This window comes from Ciconia boyciana, chromosome 6 (genome assembly GCF_034638445.1).
Source record: "Ciconia boyciana chromosome 6, ASM3463844v1, whole genome shotgun sequence".
Classification (NCBI taxonomy): Eukaryota; Metazoa; Chordata; class Aves; order Ciconiiformes; family Ciconiidae; genus Ciconia; species Ciconia boyciana.
The window spans coordinates 34,711,200-34,726,243 of NC_132939.1; the positions used below are offsets into that span (position 1 = coordinate 34,711,200).

A 15,044-nucleotide genomic window follows, 5' to 3' on the forward strand; every position below is an offset into this window, starting at 1 on the left:
GAGGAATATTTTGCATATCAGTAATTTGCAGGATGCAGAATAGTGAACAGATGCCATATTAGGTTTAGCCAACTAAAACCCAGCTTCTGTAGAATGTAATATTGAATGTAATTCGATGAATGTATTTCAGTGTATTTCAATGAATGTAATTCAGTGGATGAATATTTGAATGTAATAGGAATTCTGTGTTTTGACTAGCATGGTATTCTAAAGCAGAAGATCCGATTTTGATGATGTATGTAGGAACATATGGGCACTCTTCTGAAACTGTATTTGTTTCAAAATTCTCCAGTGTATTTCATCATGTTCTCATAATGTTTCTTCCTTCTACCTTCTGTGGTATTTCCCTGGATCACTTTGAACAGATGCAATATGTTTTCCCTAAGCCAGCTTGTAAGGAAAGCTGGAATAATTACAGTACCTTTTGGCTTGTTCAACATGACAATGTAAGTTTTGTCTGATAGCAGCATAAAAGAATCTGCCTTTGTTACTTTTTGCTGCTCCTTTAATTGATGCTGCTGCAAATAAGAACACTATTTTGCAGAGTATTCTTTTTCATGTTACATTTATGAACTCAAAAAGACTTTGATTAGAGGTCTTCAACTCCTTTGCTGAAGTTACCATGAGATCTACCTAATGCCTTCAACTTTTCTCTGTATCTGGATAACATATTTTACTCCACTGTTTTCATGAACTGTTTCAGAAGCCTCCCACTCATATATATGCCAGAATTACAAAAGAGCAGAGAGGTCAGAAAAAGAGACAGCCATGGGAGTGCACCAGGAAAAGGTCCCATGTTGTAGAAGCCAGGTGCTTATGTACTACGGAGCACATTCCTACATGAAGGCATTACACTGTGGATGGTTGGGTCCTGTATCGCATTCTTGTCTGCTGCTCATGTACATTCATCTGCAAGCATTTGCTTGTGAATTGTAGTGATTTGTTCATCAATGCTGAAAGAACAGGACCAAAGCTCTGATAACAGTTGTCTTCAGGTGCTGTGCCATTGTACTAACCCGGGAGCACTCTAAATCCAGGCTAGTGTGTGTCCACTGAATGTAAGAAGCCTGAGAACAGCTGGTTTCCATTAATTAATAAATTATCCCTGGCTATTTTACTGTCTGAGGACAATGAACTTTATCCCAAGACTTACCAGAAATCCATTAGTTTTTCCAAGAAGTTGGATGGGATTCCACTGGTAAAGATAATAGCTCCCATTTTATCTTCCTTCTTATGAAGGAAGTGAATCTATATGGATTCACTGAAAGGTTTTCACTTTTGGAGTGGAAAATATTCAACAGTTGTAGCTGGGTTGGAATAATATGACTGAAGATTACACCACACAATACAATAATCAATGCCAAAGACATTGCTCATCAGTAAAGATGACTGCACTGGTGAGTCTGAAGGGTAAACATGGTTCTGCAGTTATTTCTTTCAAAGCACTCATGAAATATGAGAACTGGCTTATACTGACATAACTGAAAGTAAAATATTATGATTGATGTAATTAGTGCCAGTTGCTTATATAAAGCAAATAGTATTACACAATCTGACACATGGTGACACGGTATTGTTATCACAGAATTTCTTACCCCTTCATTTTGCTTTAGCTTCAATTTTAAGTAAGAGTAAATTTTAAATAAATTTTAAGTGAATTTTAAGTAAATTCATCCCCCCCGTAAACTAGTGTAACTAGTATTGAACTACAGTATGGATGTTTCTATGACAAGTAGAAATGCAGCCCCTAAAGGCAATGCCTCAAAATTAAGGTTTTCTCTGTAAAGCTCTACCTTTTACAGAATAATAACTTAGTCACTTGGAAAAATGTCTGTCTCCAGAAGAAAAATGACTTGGAAGCCAGTGGTCAGAGACAATATAAAAAGGCCTTTTAAAATTCTCTGTCATCAGCTATGTCTTAAAACAAGTAGTTATTTTTTAGAAAATGTGAAATGAAATATGACATCAATTATTTTTTACTAAAAGATAATACAAATTCTCCAAGAAGAGTAAACTACAGTTTATTAGAAATAAGTGAAGAGAAGGAACAGAAAGAGAAACGTATCCTGTTTGAGACCAGCAAATCAATTTCTTGACAGCTGTTAGTCAGTGGAAGGAACTAGAACTTCATTTGTCTCTGCAATACTGGACTGTATTCCTTCGAGCACAAAGATGTTTTCAGTGTAAGAAAATGCACCTTGCAGTTTCTCCTGCTCTGGGAGCAGAAGCATTTTCTTATTACTCATGCTTTGGGTAGCAAGGCTTTATTCTAGGGGCTGTTTTTTGTTGATGCTTGCCCCAGCACTGCTTAGAAGAGCCCAAAGGCTCATTTAATGTGTCCTCTAGATTTAGGCTGTTAGCAATGATATGTGAACTGACTTGTATGAGGTATTCCAAGTTGATCACCTGCTGGTAGATTCCAGCTTCTCAGCAATTTCTGATAAAGCAGATAGTCTATATTGTGTTCTTCACATTAATTTAAAATGTTTTAAAGACTGCAGGTTCTTGTAAGCTAATTGCAGTTAAGTTTTTTGGGATGTGTAGAGTATAGCGTAAGATTCTAGTGGGTTGATCTCTTGAGCCAATTTAATGAGGAAAACCTAGATTTATGACAACCTGGCTTCAGCATGAACAACCAAATGCTAAACAAGAACAAGTCTTTTGAAGGCTGAGGATATGACAGATTGATTCAGTAATGCATACAGAAACTTGTTTTTGCAGTATGCAAAGCGAACGATAAGCTGTAACTCAATCCTCCAACCTTTTGTAATACAAATAGACCCACTAACCTCAGTGAGGATCCTCACATGACTGAAGTTTTCAGGTACTAGCCCTCGATAGGTTTTTCATTCCTTTTCTGCCTATTTTTAATTCCTACAAAAATCAAACTATAGAAACTAATTTTTCTGTTTCTTAATGGAGAAAATGACAGGTAGTTTACTCTCCCTCTGTTATCACTCCTGCCCCTTTGGCCTGTCTGTGACAGGAGGTAAGTTCTGTAAATTAATCTATATTATTAAGCCATCCCCCTAAATAAGACCTAGTATATAATTGTACATGTATTTTGGAAAGAAAGCGTAGTGGAAGGTTTAGAGATTTCATGAACATTCCAGTTAGCCTGCTTTAGAGATGATCAGCATGGTAATGGAAAAACAAGTACACAGGTAGGACTGAAGAGTCATAACAGTGACTTCCCTAGAGTTGTACTCCACTACTACCTTCAAGCAAGTTTCTTCCTAATTTGCTCTATTTTTAAAAGGGAAAAGGCTTGATGGATAAAGATGTTTGCTGCTACCGACAAGTAATGTAAACATTCTTGGTATTAACAGAATTTTAATTTTATCAACGTTGTGGAGCCATGTACATCTACAGTGCACTAGTGCATAAGAACTTAAGTGACAAGGCAGTGTTATTTAATGGACAGAATAAAACACCATTTGCTTCTGTATGGCAACCATTGGTAGAATCTGTGCGCCAAGCTCTGCACCGACAGACACCTAGTCGAGCCTGCCTGTGAGCATGCATGTGCCTCAGCGTCCCAAGTGTTTTAAAAACAGTGCTCACCAATCTGGTAGGCCTGTCTCCGCAGTGTTCTGGAAGCTCTGTGTCCCTTCTTCTTTAAAAACATCTGGCTTCCTGAGGGTAAAGGAAGCAGAAGGGGTATAATAAAGAGCCAGGGAAGGAGAGAGGCTCCTGGGGTGAAAGGGATGCTCTGTGCCCAGCTGTGTCCCCCTTGGTGGCTCTGAATATTCAAAATCATAATGGGAAATGCTTCCCCTCTGCAAGGCCAGCCAACGGGAGAGAAAGGGAGTGCACGGGAACATCTTTCTGTTACAATTTGGACAGGTTCTCACAAGGTTGAAGAGTGAAGTTATGGAAGGATTTAGGCTCAACTGGGCATGCCAACAATGTGTAGTTCATCTTTCCTTGCAGTCTGTGGAGAAACTTCTTTACTCTTGACTTCCAGACAAAGCAAAATGAAGTGTTAAACACCTTGACATACTGGAAGGAGGACCACAGATAATTGGAAAATATTTGGAGATGGGCCCCACTGAAACATTTTTACTCACACTTTCTAGCTTCTTATTCAGGAAATGGATCTCAAGGCATATTAAATGTCACCTTCTTGCCTACAAGGGGGAAAGGGCTGTATTTATCCTAATTTTATATCTCCATAGTCAATAAAGATGCCACTTCATTCATGAGAAGCTTCATACCCAGCTACCCTGCTCCAAGAGGCAGGATTAGAAAAAAACTGAGAAAGTTACTGCTATCAGGACCTTACTTAAAACAATTAATGTTTTGCTATGAATTCCTATTTTATGAAGACAGCATTTCCTTTTACATATACTTCTTCCAAGTCAGTTTCACTGGGAAGAAATAATTTTTAGATAGTGTCCTTTGTAACAGAAATATGAAATAAGCCGAAATCTACGATTTTTGTACTCTTAAATGTAGGTCAATTAAATGTAAAATGTAAAAAATCTTCATTTGACATGAAGATTTATAAATGTCTCTTTTAAAAAAACCCCCTAAACTAAGATGTTCAAGATTGAAATGGATCAGGTCATGAATTGTCATTGCGCAACTCTTGAGCCCTTTCTTCTTTTCAGCTGGCTGGACTGTTAACAACAACAAAGTCAGCCTCCCTCCCCAGTCCCCAGCCCCAGCCCAGTCGATCCTGCACATAGCAGCTGCAGTCTATCATTTCAGAGATCACTTCTGGGCACACACAGATCCTGTCTGACTGAGGTATGTGAGGAGAAGACTGGGCCAGCACTATTGTTGTACTGTTAGGCATGCACACGGACACTGCTAACATGAAATCTAAAATCCTCTTCATCACCTTGTAAATCCATGCCTGGTTTCTCCTCATAGGTCATCACAGAAAGGGTCTGTCAGATCAGATGCGTACAAATGTTGTTTGGAAGTAATGGAAAAATATTAAAACTATTCAGGTTATACGTTTAGATGTCCATTTCCTTCTGACAGTTTTCCCAAGACAGCCATTTCCTAAAATGGCTTCAGTCCCTCATTTGTTCTTCTATTCATTGCCAGAGAACAAAGTCAGTCTTTTTTTCTCTAAATAGGGTCACTGTGTCAGGAAGTGACGTACAAAAGACTTTCAGATTTCAGACGTGATCCCAGGTTCTGGTTTACTCATCAACATTATGGACAGCAGTCTCAAAAATCAAGAACTTTTTCCAGCAAGGTGCTAAACTCTAAGAGTACTCTCACTCTGACAATGTTCTCCAAGAAGGCAGACTGAAACTACAGATATTTCTAAACGACACAATGAATTACTCAGAGGTAAGGAAATCAGAAGTATCTTGTCCAAATTTCCAGAAAGTTTCAAATTCATTTGAGCATCACATATTAAAACAGCCAAAGCTCTGACTGGCATTCTGTCTTTATAGATCACTGTTGCTGTGTTATTCCTGCTGGTACTGGTCATCTGAGTTTGTGCTTCTACTACATATTGTCCATTAGTATAACATGAAAATTAATTTAATTCTCTGAAGTAAGAGTTAAGAGATTATTTGCGACCAGGAGAAATAATTTTGATAATTTTGTCTGATTTGGTATTTAGTATAGTCAGGGAACCTCCCTGAACTTGCTTCTGTTTGAACTGTAGATCACATTTAAATAAATATCCAATCTTGCATTGAAATGACTATCAAAGCATTTGATAGAGTTTCCTAGTGACAATTATTTTCACTGTTAAAATTATGCTTTATTTACAGTCTGGATTAGTCTAACTTGAATATCTAGCCATTGCTGCTGAAATAGAAACTTTATTCAAAGTTTATTCTCCATGTGGCTCATTATTATTGGAATGTAATCAAGTCATCTTGTAAGAATATCTTTGTTGACCTAAACAGCCTGAGTTCTGATACTGTTGGAGTATACAGTCCATCTTTCAACTGCTTAAAAAATTTAACGGTTCTCTTCTGAATTCTATACAATATACTGTTGTCTTCTTGTTCTGGGAATACCAAGGTAAGGTCAAAAATAACCTCCTAATTCTACAAGAGACTTAGCTCTTTATACCTATGCTAGAACTTGTATTTAACAGATTACTCGCTATGATTCTCAAATCTTCTCCTAAATCTTTACTTCTCAGGATATAATCCTCCATCCTGTAAATTTTACTTACATTCTTTAGTCCTATATATATCAATTCATACTTGGCTGTATTAATAATACACTAATAACCAGTTTTCTAACGGATTCATATCACTGTCACAGTGACCCATCTTCAACATTCACCACTTCTTTCTTTGATCTTTCTGTATCTACTGCCTTTATTAGATTTAATTATTTTCTTCTTGGGTATTAATAGTAAAATTTCAATCCTCAAAAATTTCTCAGTGACTTGGGAACCCAAATTCCTATATATGATCTAGATATTAAGGAGGTTGAAAGTCATTTAAGTGGATGTTATTTTGGCTCCTAGAGGCTGAAGTTCTCCTGTAAACAGAACTTATGTCTCCAAGTATTTTTTAAAATGTTAACATATGCCTCAAAAATAGACTACAGTAGTTTTTATTTCCCTCCAACAAATACGGTTACAGATTCCTTTTGTTTTCAAATATAGGAGGATTTTCATAGTATTCTGTCCTCTTTATTATTTGCTGTTTAGTGTCATGTTCTACTACTGGGCTATGATTCTATAAATGCTAATTCAGGAAGAAGTCCATGCTTGTGTTGAAGACAATTATGAGAATGACACACTGTTGTGCACTAGCTTTGCACCTGTCACCTCTACAGCACGAGATTTTATTACCTGTCACACTCTGTAGTTTCCTACGGGTACAGAAGATCCCCTGGGACTTGCACTGCCCCATTTCACAAGTTCTTTTTTCCACCTCTATTTTGGCTCAGATGTTTCTTTGTGTTTTCTGAGTATGTGCATTAGATAAGATGACTTGTCACATATGACAACTTATCTGAAGTTTGCCCTAATGATTATCAAGAGTTGTGACAGATATTAAACATCTCTGCTTGAAAAGGAGAATATTCTTCTTGACAAGGCACAATGCAAGAGAAGACCTCCCTATCTGAATCACCTTCAAACCATTACCCAGTGTCCCTAGATTCATTAGGCTATGGTCACACTTTATAACACCATCATTCTTTGAGCAGATCTAGAACTGAAGTCACTTTAGCAAAAACTAATATTGTGACATTTGATTTAAGGCCTTTTCTCTAACAAGCCTTTTCTTGCAGTCACTTGTTAAATGATACTACTACTACTAATAATTCTGTTCACAGTATATTTGATCGTACCCAAGTTGGACATTAAACTGGTGCAGGGAGAGCCTAGGATTCTGTGGCTGAATTCTGCCTATAACTCATAGTCTAACTCATTTGATGATATATGCCAAGTTGATATTGCGTGAGAAATTTTAGAGTTAGAGCAGTTTCCCTGCTCTTCTCCCTCCACTCCAGATGTTCCATCTGAACTATAATACTGGTAATTACATGCAACCCACACAAGTACAAAAGATCGAAACCTCTTTTTGGATGGCAAACATAAAATTCAAGCAGACTAAATCCTTGAATGAGATCTTAGTATCCCTTCTAAAATATGAAGGCACTCTTTCAAAGCCTTTATTTTAGGGATATCATACTGTAATGCTGCCACAATAGCAAGGGTGATTTTTAATGGGTTTATCTGTGACTTAGGAGCTCTATGTCAAACAATATGTCATAAAAGAGAGGTATATAAATGAGAAACTAATCACTTCTAATGTAGAAAAGCTCTCATATGCTGCTGATTTTATAACTATTCTGATAAATTTTTAAAGCAACTGAGCAGATAATGTGAATTTCCTAAATTTTTCTCCTAAGGAGAGAGAGATTCTTACTCTCTCCATTGTGAAATCACAGGCTCATAAATGAAAATGCAGCTGGAAGCAGCTAATGTTATACATGTCTCTGAGAAAAATGATAAGGGAATTAGAAAATAGTGAAAAGAATGCAGAGAAGGGGAAAACGCACTAATGTAAACAAAAGTAAGAACAGAGGAAATTGAGTTAATCACATACATGATCAAAATTCTTTAGCAAGTTTAATAAGAGAGTCTCTCATAGAACGAAAACTGTCAAAATGGAAGATTGCTTTCTAAAACAGAGGCCCACGCTATAGCAGGTTTTGCTAGGGCTGAACTTTACAGCTTTAAATAAACAGTGGATACAAAGAACAACACAAATGAAATAATCAGACACAAAAATATCCTGATAATTAAGTTAATAGAGTTCTACGGATCAGATCAGAGATGTAACTCTTGTTTTTATCAATGGTTTTCAAAGAACCAAATATTTTCATAGACTATAAGCAAAGGAAATGAAATTAGAAGCCTTTTTAACTTGGTCTTGTTATATGAGACAACACACAAAAGTACATTGGAATACCAGTTTTAACTGGCCAGTTGTTTTCGCAATTTTTTATCAAGTGATTCTGTGATTCAGACACAGATGTAAGACACAACAGTAAGAACAACATCAGAAGGGTTCTTCCCTTTTTTGGTTTTGCATTTGTTTCTTGTGTTTGGAGTAGTTCTGGAAATGGAATATCTTCCATTTCTACCCAGAGGTGTGTGCTTTTCAAACAGCTTGGTTTTTATGTGCTAAGAATACAAATAGACAAAATCTTGGCTTCTAGCCAGACACAACTTCAGCTGTATCGCATTTTCCAGGTTTGTTCTTTTCTCCTATTGTTTGCTTCTAGGATTTTAACTGTAGATTTTATCTATGTGTTTTGGACTTGCTGTTTTTCATTTTGAATATTGGATCATATATACAATTAATGAGAATGGAAACAAACGACGACAATCTCAGAAATCATTAAAATGCTCCAAAAAGAAACAAAATATTGGTTTCAATTGAAAATAGAAATATAGGCTAAGTTGGACGTGAGTGGCCAGTTCAAAATGTAACTTCTCATATGATTAATATGCAAAGGCATTTTTAAAGTGCTCCTAGCTACTCTGCAGACACCCACAGACATTCCATGTGCTTCCCCATCCTTTCACATTGTCTGTTGGAATGTGTTTATGTGTATCACAGTCCTGGGCTTTGAAGCAGCTGGACAAGCTGTTTTCTTACCTAAACACCTCTGAGTGATTCATATGCTGAAATGAAATATAGGAATACTTACCTCTAAGTTTGTCTTTGCAAATACTACTCTAAAACAATTTTCAAGCTTGCATATTAGCTCTGTAAATATGACTGACAGAATTTCCGTGCTTGTTAAAAAACTTGACCTGTTACAGCAGTAGTAATACTCAACTGTGCTCCCTACTAGCTACTCTCTCAAACTCCATTCAGTGTTTATGGTATACAGCAAGTGACACTCCCAGTAAAACTCAGTAAAAATTTACTCAATGTAATGTAAAATGCATAAGCAAAAAGAAATAAGAAAAAAAAAAAAGAATAGAATATAAACTCCAAATGTGAAATATGGGAAGGGAAAAATACATTACAGTGATACCTTTGAAGAAAAAATTACAAGTTTTTAATTTTCCCTTCTGAAAACTATTGTATGCCAATAGTTTTACTACATCTGTAGGTATTGCAGGCATATAAAATCTTTCTCTTTTTCACTGTCTAGATACGTATTATACATATGAAATAAACTGCACATATACGTGAGCACACACAAACACACACAATCTGTGGTTTAACTCCAGTAAACCATATAACAGACACTGAAGGCTTGTTCATCTTTTCTATAAACATGCTAATTAAAATGTCAAAATTGTACCCTTTGTAAGATCTCTCTGGTAAGTCTTTTGCATTTGTTCAAGTGCCATGGTACTCCATCAAATCGGTCATGTTAGTCTGAAGTTTATATACTGAAATATCCGTATGGGCAACATTCTCTTACTAGCTTTATTACATAATGAAATAATACCAAACTTATTATCAAACTAATTTACATAATCAGATTTTCCCTTTGACTGAAACAGAACTGCAGATGCATTTTGTTGTAAATATATGGATTGGGCATGTGAGTGTGAGAAGAACGGCAGGAGACTTGCTAAGACAGAATCCTGGTATCAGGTGGGGAAGATTTGTGGCTAAGTCAACAGTGCTGAATTATTCTTTCAAAACTTACTGCAAAGTACAAAATCACTCTACAATTGGAGGACCATTGTTTCTGTTCTATGAGCTAAAGCAACTACCTCTGCAGAAATGACTCCCCAAGCATGAAACCAAAAGATTAAAAAGAACTCTTATTACCTTTGCCAAGGTAACACTATCTCAAGACACACAGAACATTTTAATAGCGAGGATTCAAAAGTATCAACCTCTCATAACTGAAAGCAAAGCTGCAGACACTTGTCAACCTTTGACTGATATATATGTTTGGTGTCTGGTTTTCAGCTAGCATCCAACAAGTAAAAAACATATTTGTAAAAAATATAGAAAAGTAAAATGTAGAAAAGTAAAAAAATTATCTTGGGCCTTAAATCTCAGTACAAGAAAGACATTGAGGTGCTGGAGTGTGTCCAAAGAAGGGCAACGAAGCTGGTGAAGGGTCTGGAGAACAAATCCTGTGAGGAGCGGCTGAGGGAACTGGGGTTGTTTGCCTGGAGAAAAGGAGGCTGAAGGGAGACCTTATTGCTCTCTACAACTACCTGAAAGGAGGCTGTAGTGAGGTGGGAGTCGGTCTCTTCTCATGAGTAACAAGCGATAGGATGAGAGGAAACAGCCTCAAGTTGTGCCAGGGGAGGTTTAGATTGGCTATTAGGTAAAATTTCTTCACTGAAAGGGTTGTCAAGCATTGGAACAGGCTGCCCAGGGAAGTGGTGGAGTCACCGTCCCTGGAGATATGTAAAATACGTGTAGATGTGGCACTTAGGGAGATGGCTTAGTGGTGGACTTTGCAGCGTTAGGTTAACGGTTGGACTTGATGATCTTAAAGGTCTTTTCCAACCTAAATGATTCTATGATTCTAAAATTGTTTGCTATTTATTACTGAGAGCTTTCAAGATTAATTATCCTCACAGAGACTCCATGCCTAGAAGGTCATAGAAAAAATTCCTGAAGGCAATGGAGTACATAGCTATAGTTTTGCACAATGACCTTAAGTTAAACTCTCCATAGGCCATAAAGAACAAACAAGCTTTTAATTCTTATTTTGCCAGAGGGGCTACCAGAAGGATATTCAGGGAAAGCATCTTCTCCATTGGATTAACCCACTGTTAATGACAGCATGTAAGTTGATGTTGACAGTAATGTTGATGACAGTAGCAGTAACTTTTGGTCATGCAGGTGGCAAAAAGTTCTACCTCCAACATTTTGTTGGAGAAAACCCCTGCCAACCCTTCTTTTATGCAGAGATGACTCTCAGGAGCTGACAGCCTTTTTGTGTCTGTTTTCTTTTTTCTCAGACATGTAAATCTAGAACCTGATCTCTGGATATAGTAGTTTTATTTGAGAACTTCAGCTACCTGTGTTTTAAAGTCTAAAAAGGTCCTTATAATATAGAAAACACTCTAGAGATCCAGGACATTTAGATACCATTCCTGGAAAGAACAGTCTCATGAGTTTAGACTCTGTCTGCATGAAATCTCCACATGAAATTGGAAGCATTCATGGGCAGGAGGTTTTTGATATTAATTGCTATTTGGAACAGCAATGGAGTTTTGCCAGGCCAGAGAAGCAAAAAGGATGCCTGGATGCAATGAGAGTATCCAGAAGGGTTTGCTTCCCTAAGATCACAGCAACCGCTGCGGTTGCTGTGTGTCACATTCCCAGTATGAATACTTCAAATACAACTGCATTTCCTGGAGCCACCATTCAGGGTGGTTCCCATATTGTAAAACCACGCAATGGTTGGCCCATTCATATACTTTCTGTCAAGCTAGTGATATTTTGTATTGAATCCTGCACTAGGGGAGACTGGTTTTGAAACGAGCTGTTCCCTAGCAGTAACCTTGTCTCCCTGCTTGGGAATTTTGTCATCAATCAATGTGAAATGTGGGTGCTGAAATTCACTATTCCCCCCTGCCGCCCCTCCCCTTTTTTTTTCTGATCTGCCTCACTTTTAACTACCCACAGGGAATACCCTTTTTCTCAAACAGGTGGAGGTGAACCTGAACAACTCCCTACCAAACCAAGTCTGTCAGTTGGTTTGATACCCAAAATGAGAAACAAGAAAGCCTGTTCAAAGCCTTTGGGGCTCAATAAATTGAGGAAATACGTTATGCTGAGAAACTCAAGCCATGGATGACAGGCACTGCACAGTCTGGCAAAGGACAGAAGACTGAACACTTCAATCACTTATCCTAGAGCTCTCAACAGGAGATGTGACTTCACTACCACTGGGAAATAAGAGCAATCACTGTCAGATGAACGGAAAGACTTATCACAGGGTACTACTCTGTGGCAATCAAAGCAGAGAGACCAGTAAAGGAAAAAAAAATTTTTGGTTCTTTAAAATTCTTTGACATATTTCTGGAAATGTTGAGCAACATCCAGCAGTGGGGCCTTCTCCAAAAGACAGTTACTCAGAATCTGACAAAATTTTATACTGTAAATTAATTTTGGCATGGAAAATAAACTCGGAGAGAAACTTTCCTTCTCCCTTTATTGGATCAGAAAAAAGTATAGCTGCTGTAGAATTGTCTCCTCTTACGTGTATTAAGTATGGTGCTTGTGATGATACTGCAGCAATAAATTCATTTTGCAGCAGTAATAGATGTTTCAACAAACAGAAGGCAAAACAAGATAAACACCATTCAATAAAAATTTTATCAAATGATTCCTCTTAATATTAGAATAGACTTATTTATTTCTCTAATGAAAAGGGTACAATATCTTCTCCAAGATGTGCCCTGTCACAATGCTCTGACACTTGCAATGAGTGACATTTTCTCTGGTATTTCTTTTTTCCATGGATGCTATAAAGTGCACTGCATGAATATGAAGTGACATCTTTACTAACATGTAGCACTTACTTATCTCCCACAATTCCCAAGTTGATTGTTGGATAGCCATGTTCTTGGATTGTAGCTAGGAGAGTTGAACGGTTACTGTCCCGAATTTTTCCTGGCAAGAGGTCATCTTCAGGATTCAGTAGCTATAAAACCAGAAACACTCTCAGTCAGTCTCCTTGGAATACTGTGCCTTTATACAAGTGAGAATTTTCTTCTTCAGACTGGACAGGATATTCTTAGACACCTATCATAAAATACATGTGTGAAGTGATTTAGTGAATTTAAATTAGTAAGATATGTAATGTGCTTGTTTAGTCCAATCCTCCATGTTGCTCAGTTTGTTCCTGTTGGTTCATGTCTGCAAAACCTTCTTTCTCCTTATGAGTACCTGGCTTCTAATCTCAAACATTAGAAATCAAAACACAAACTTTAATTTTCCAAGTTATTGCTTCTATTTAAATGATTTTAAAGGAACTTCATTGATGTTGCTAACCAGATTTAAAGGTATTAAAAGAAATTTTGAAGCTCATTGTCTACTTAACCAATAAAGATGTTTTTTAAATACAACAATCTGTACTGGCATAATAGATGGAAGCTTAAAGCTTGGTTCTTATATCAATTACTGTTTTGGATGAAAAGCTTTCTCTCAAGATAGTATCATGGCAACTGCCTTACATGTGTTACATATTTTGGAAGTTAAACTACAAAACAAACATATGTAAACACATTTTACATATATTAGGAATTCTTTTGTAGGACACAGAAGGACAACACAATACTGACAGGAGGTTAATAATAATAATAATAATAATAATAATGATGTATCTGTCAAAATTGCAGCAATAGTGTTAGGTAGTAAGGTAAGAATAACCAAAAGTAGAGCATGACTAATTTTGATGCTTTGGCTAGCAGCTCTATTTCTGTGAAGATCTCCATAGGACGTTTAAGAAACCCACTGTGCAGGATCTTTTTAAACACATGATACAAAAGAGAGTGCCCACATCAGTAAAGGACCCTTTAATGACATGCAAGAACCTTCAGTCATGCAGAAGACACTATTCAGAAAATCATCACCTGTAATCCCTGTAGCTCTTTGGATTTGTTCTTTGGTTAGTGGTATGTTTCCTGCACGACACCCACTGTCTATGTTATGAAATCTGGCAAGATTCTGTCCCAGCAAGGCTGGCCTCAGCCACACACAGTACCCAGTAGTCACAGAGTGACCTTCACTGGGGTTGTGGAAGTTGTAAGGACACCACCAGATGACAAAATTCAACGTATTAAAAGTTTTCAGAATCTTTCAAAATTCAACATATTCAACCTGTATGAGAATACAGGTTTATGTTTGTGTCTGCATTTCAAAAAGTTTGTTTCAAAGGACAGTCAAAATTATAGGTCAAACTTCATGCTGTCTTTGAACTTCAAATTGACTTTATCTCAACCCACAAGTTCTTTTGCTTTTGCTCTTCCTATTCTCTCTGTCCTGCTGTGGAAGGGAATGAGCAAGCATAGTTGCTGGCTAGGGTCAAACCACAATATATGTGAAATGAGTAAATTAAGTTAATCTTGAACCTGATTTTTCTGATGTAGTTAAGACAAAGCAATTAGAAAGCTGGTCTGGAGTTCTACCAACAGGAGATTATCTGGATTTCAACGTGTGCTACTATTAAAAAAAATATTAAGGCACAATACTAGAGCAAGGCATTTGGTAGTACTATTCAGTTTTCAAAGACAGGTTATCTGCCATTGGCACTATAGCTGCAGAGGAGTGCTGCTCAAAAGAAATTACTCTTCCAGTCATGATTGGCAGCATGAATTACAACCCTGACTACCCTACAGGTCCTCCCTTGTTGGAAGGAGGAAAGCAGCTGGCACGTGGTTGAATACATTACCAAAATTTTGGCAAATAGAGTGTGTGAGACTTGTGAGAGAGCCCTCGAGGGAGAAAAGACAAGCAGCTGATTACGGATTGATCACTCACAAAAATACCTCATGTCAGCATGAGTTCCAGATCAAAGAGTGAGTCTGCTTGGTAGGGTGGAAGTCATTATCCAAAACACTGTCCCAGAGAAGATACAGTAATTCAGACCTTGAT

At 37.2% G+C, this 15,044-nt stretch overlaps 1 protein-coding gene across 4 annotated transcripts in view; it reads right to left on the minus strand.

Annotated features, from left to right (window-relative positions):
- Nucleotides 1-15,044, minus strand: part of GPHN (gephyrin) — a 303,926-nt gene that overhangs the window by 16,853 nt on the left and 272,029 nt on the right. For all 4 annotated transcript variants that reach the window (XM_072864401.1, XM_072864398.1, XM_072864400.1 and 1 more), the window contains one exon: nucleotides 12,971-13,092. In XM_072864401.1, coding sequence (XP_072720502.1) covers nucleotides 12,971-13,092 — 122 coding nt within the window. The remainder of the gene's footprint in view (nucleotides 1-12,970; nucleotides 13,093-15,044) is intronic.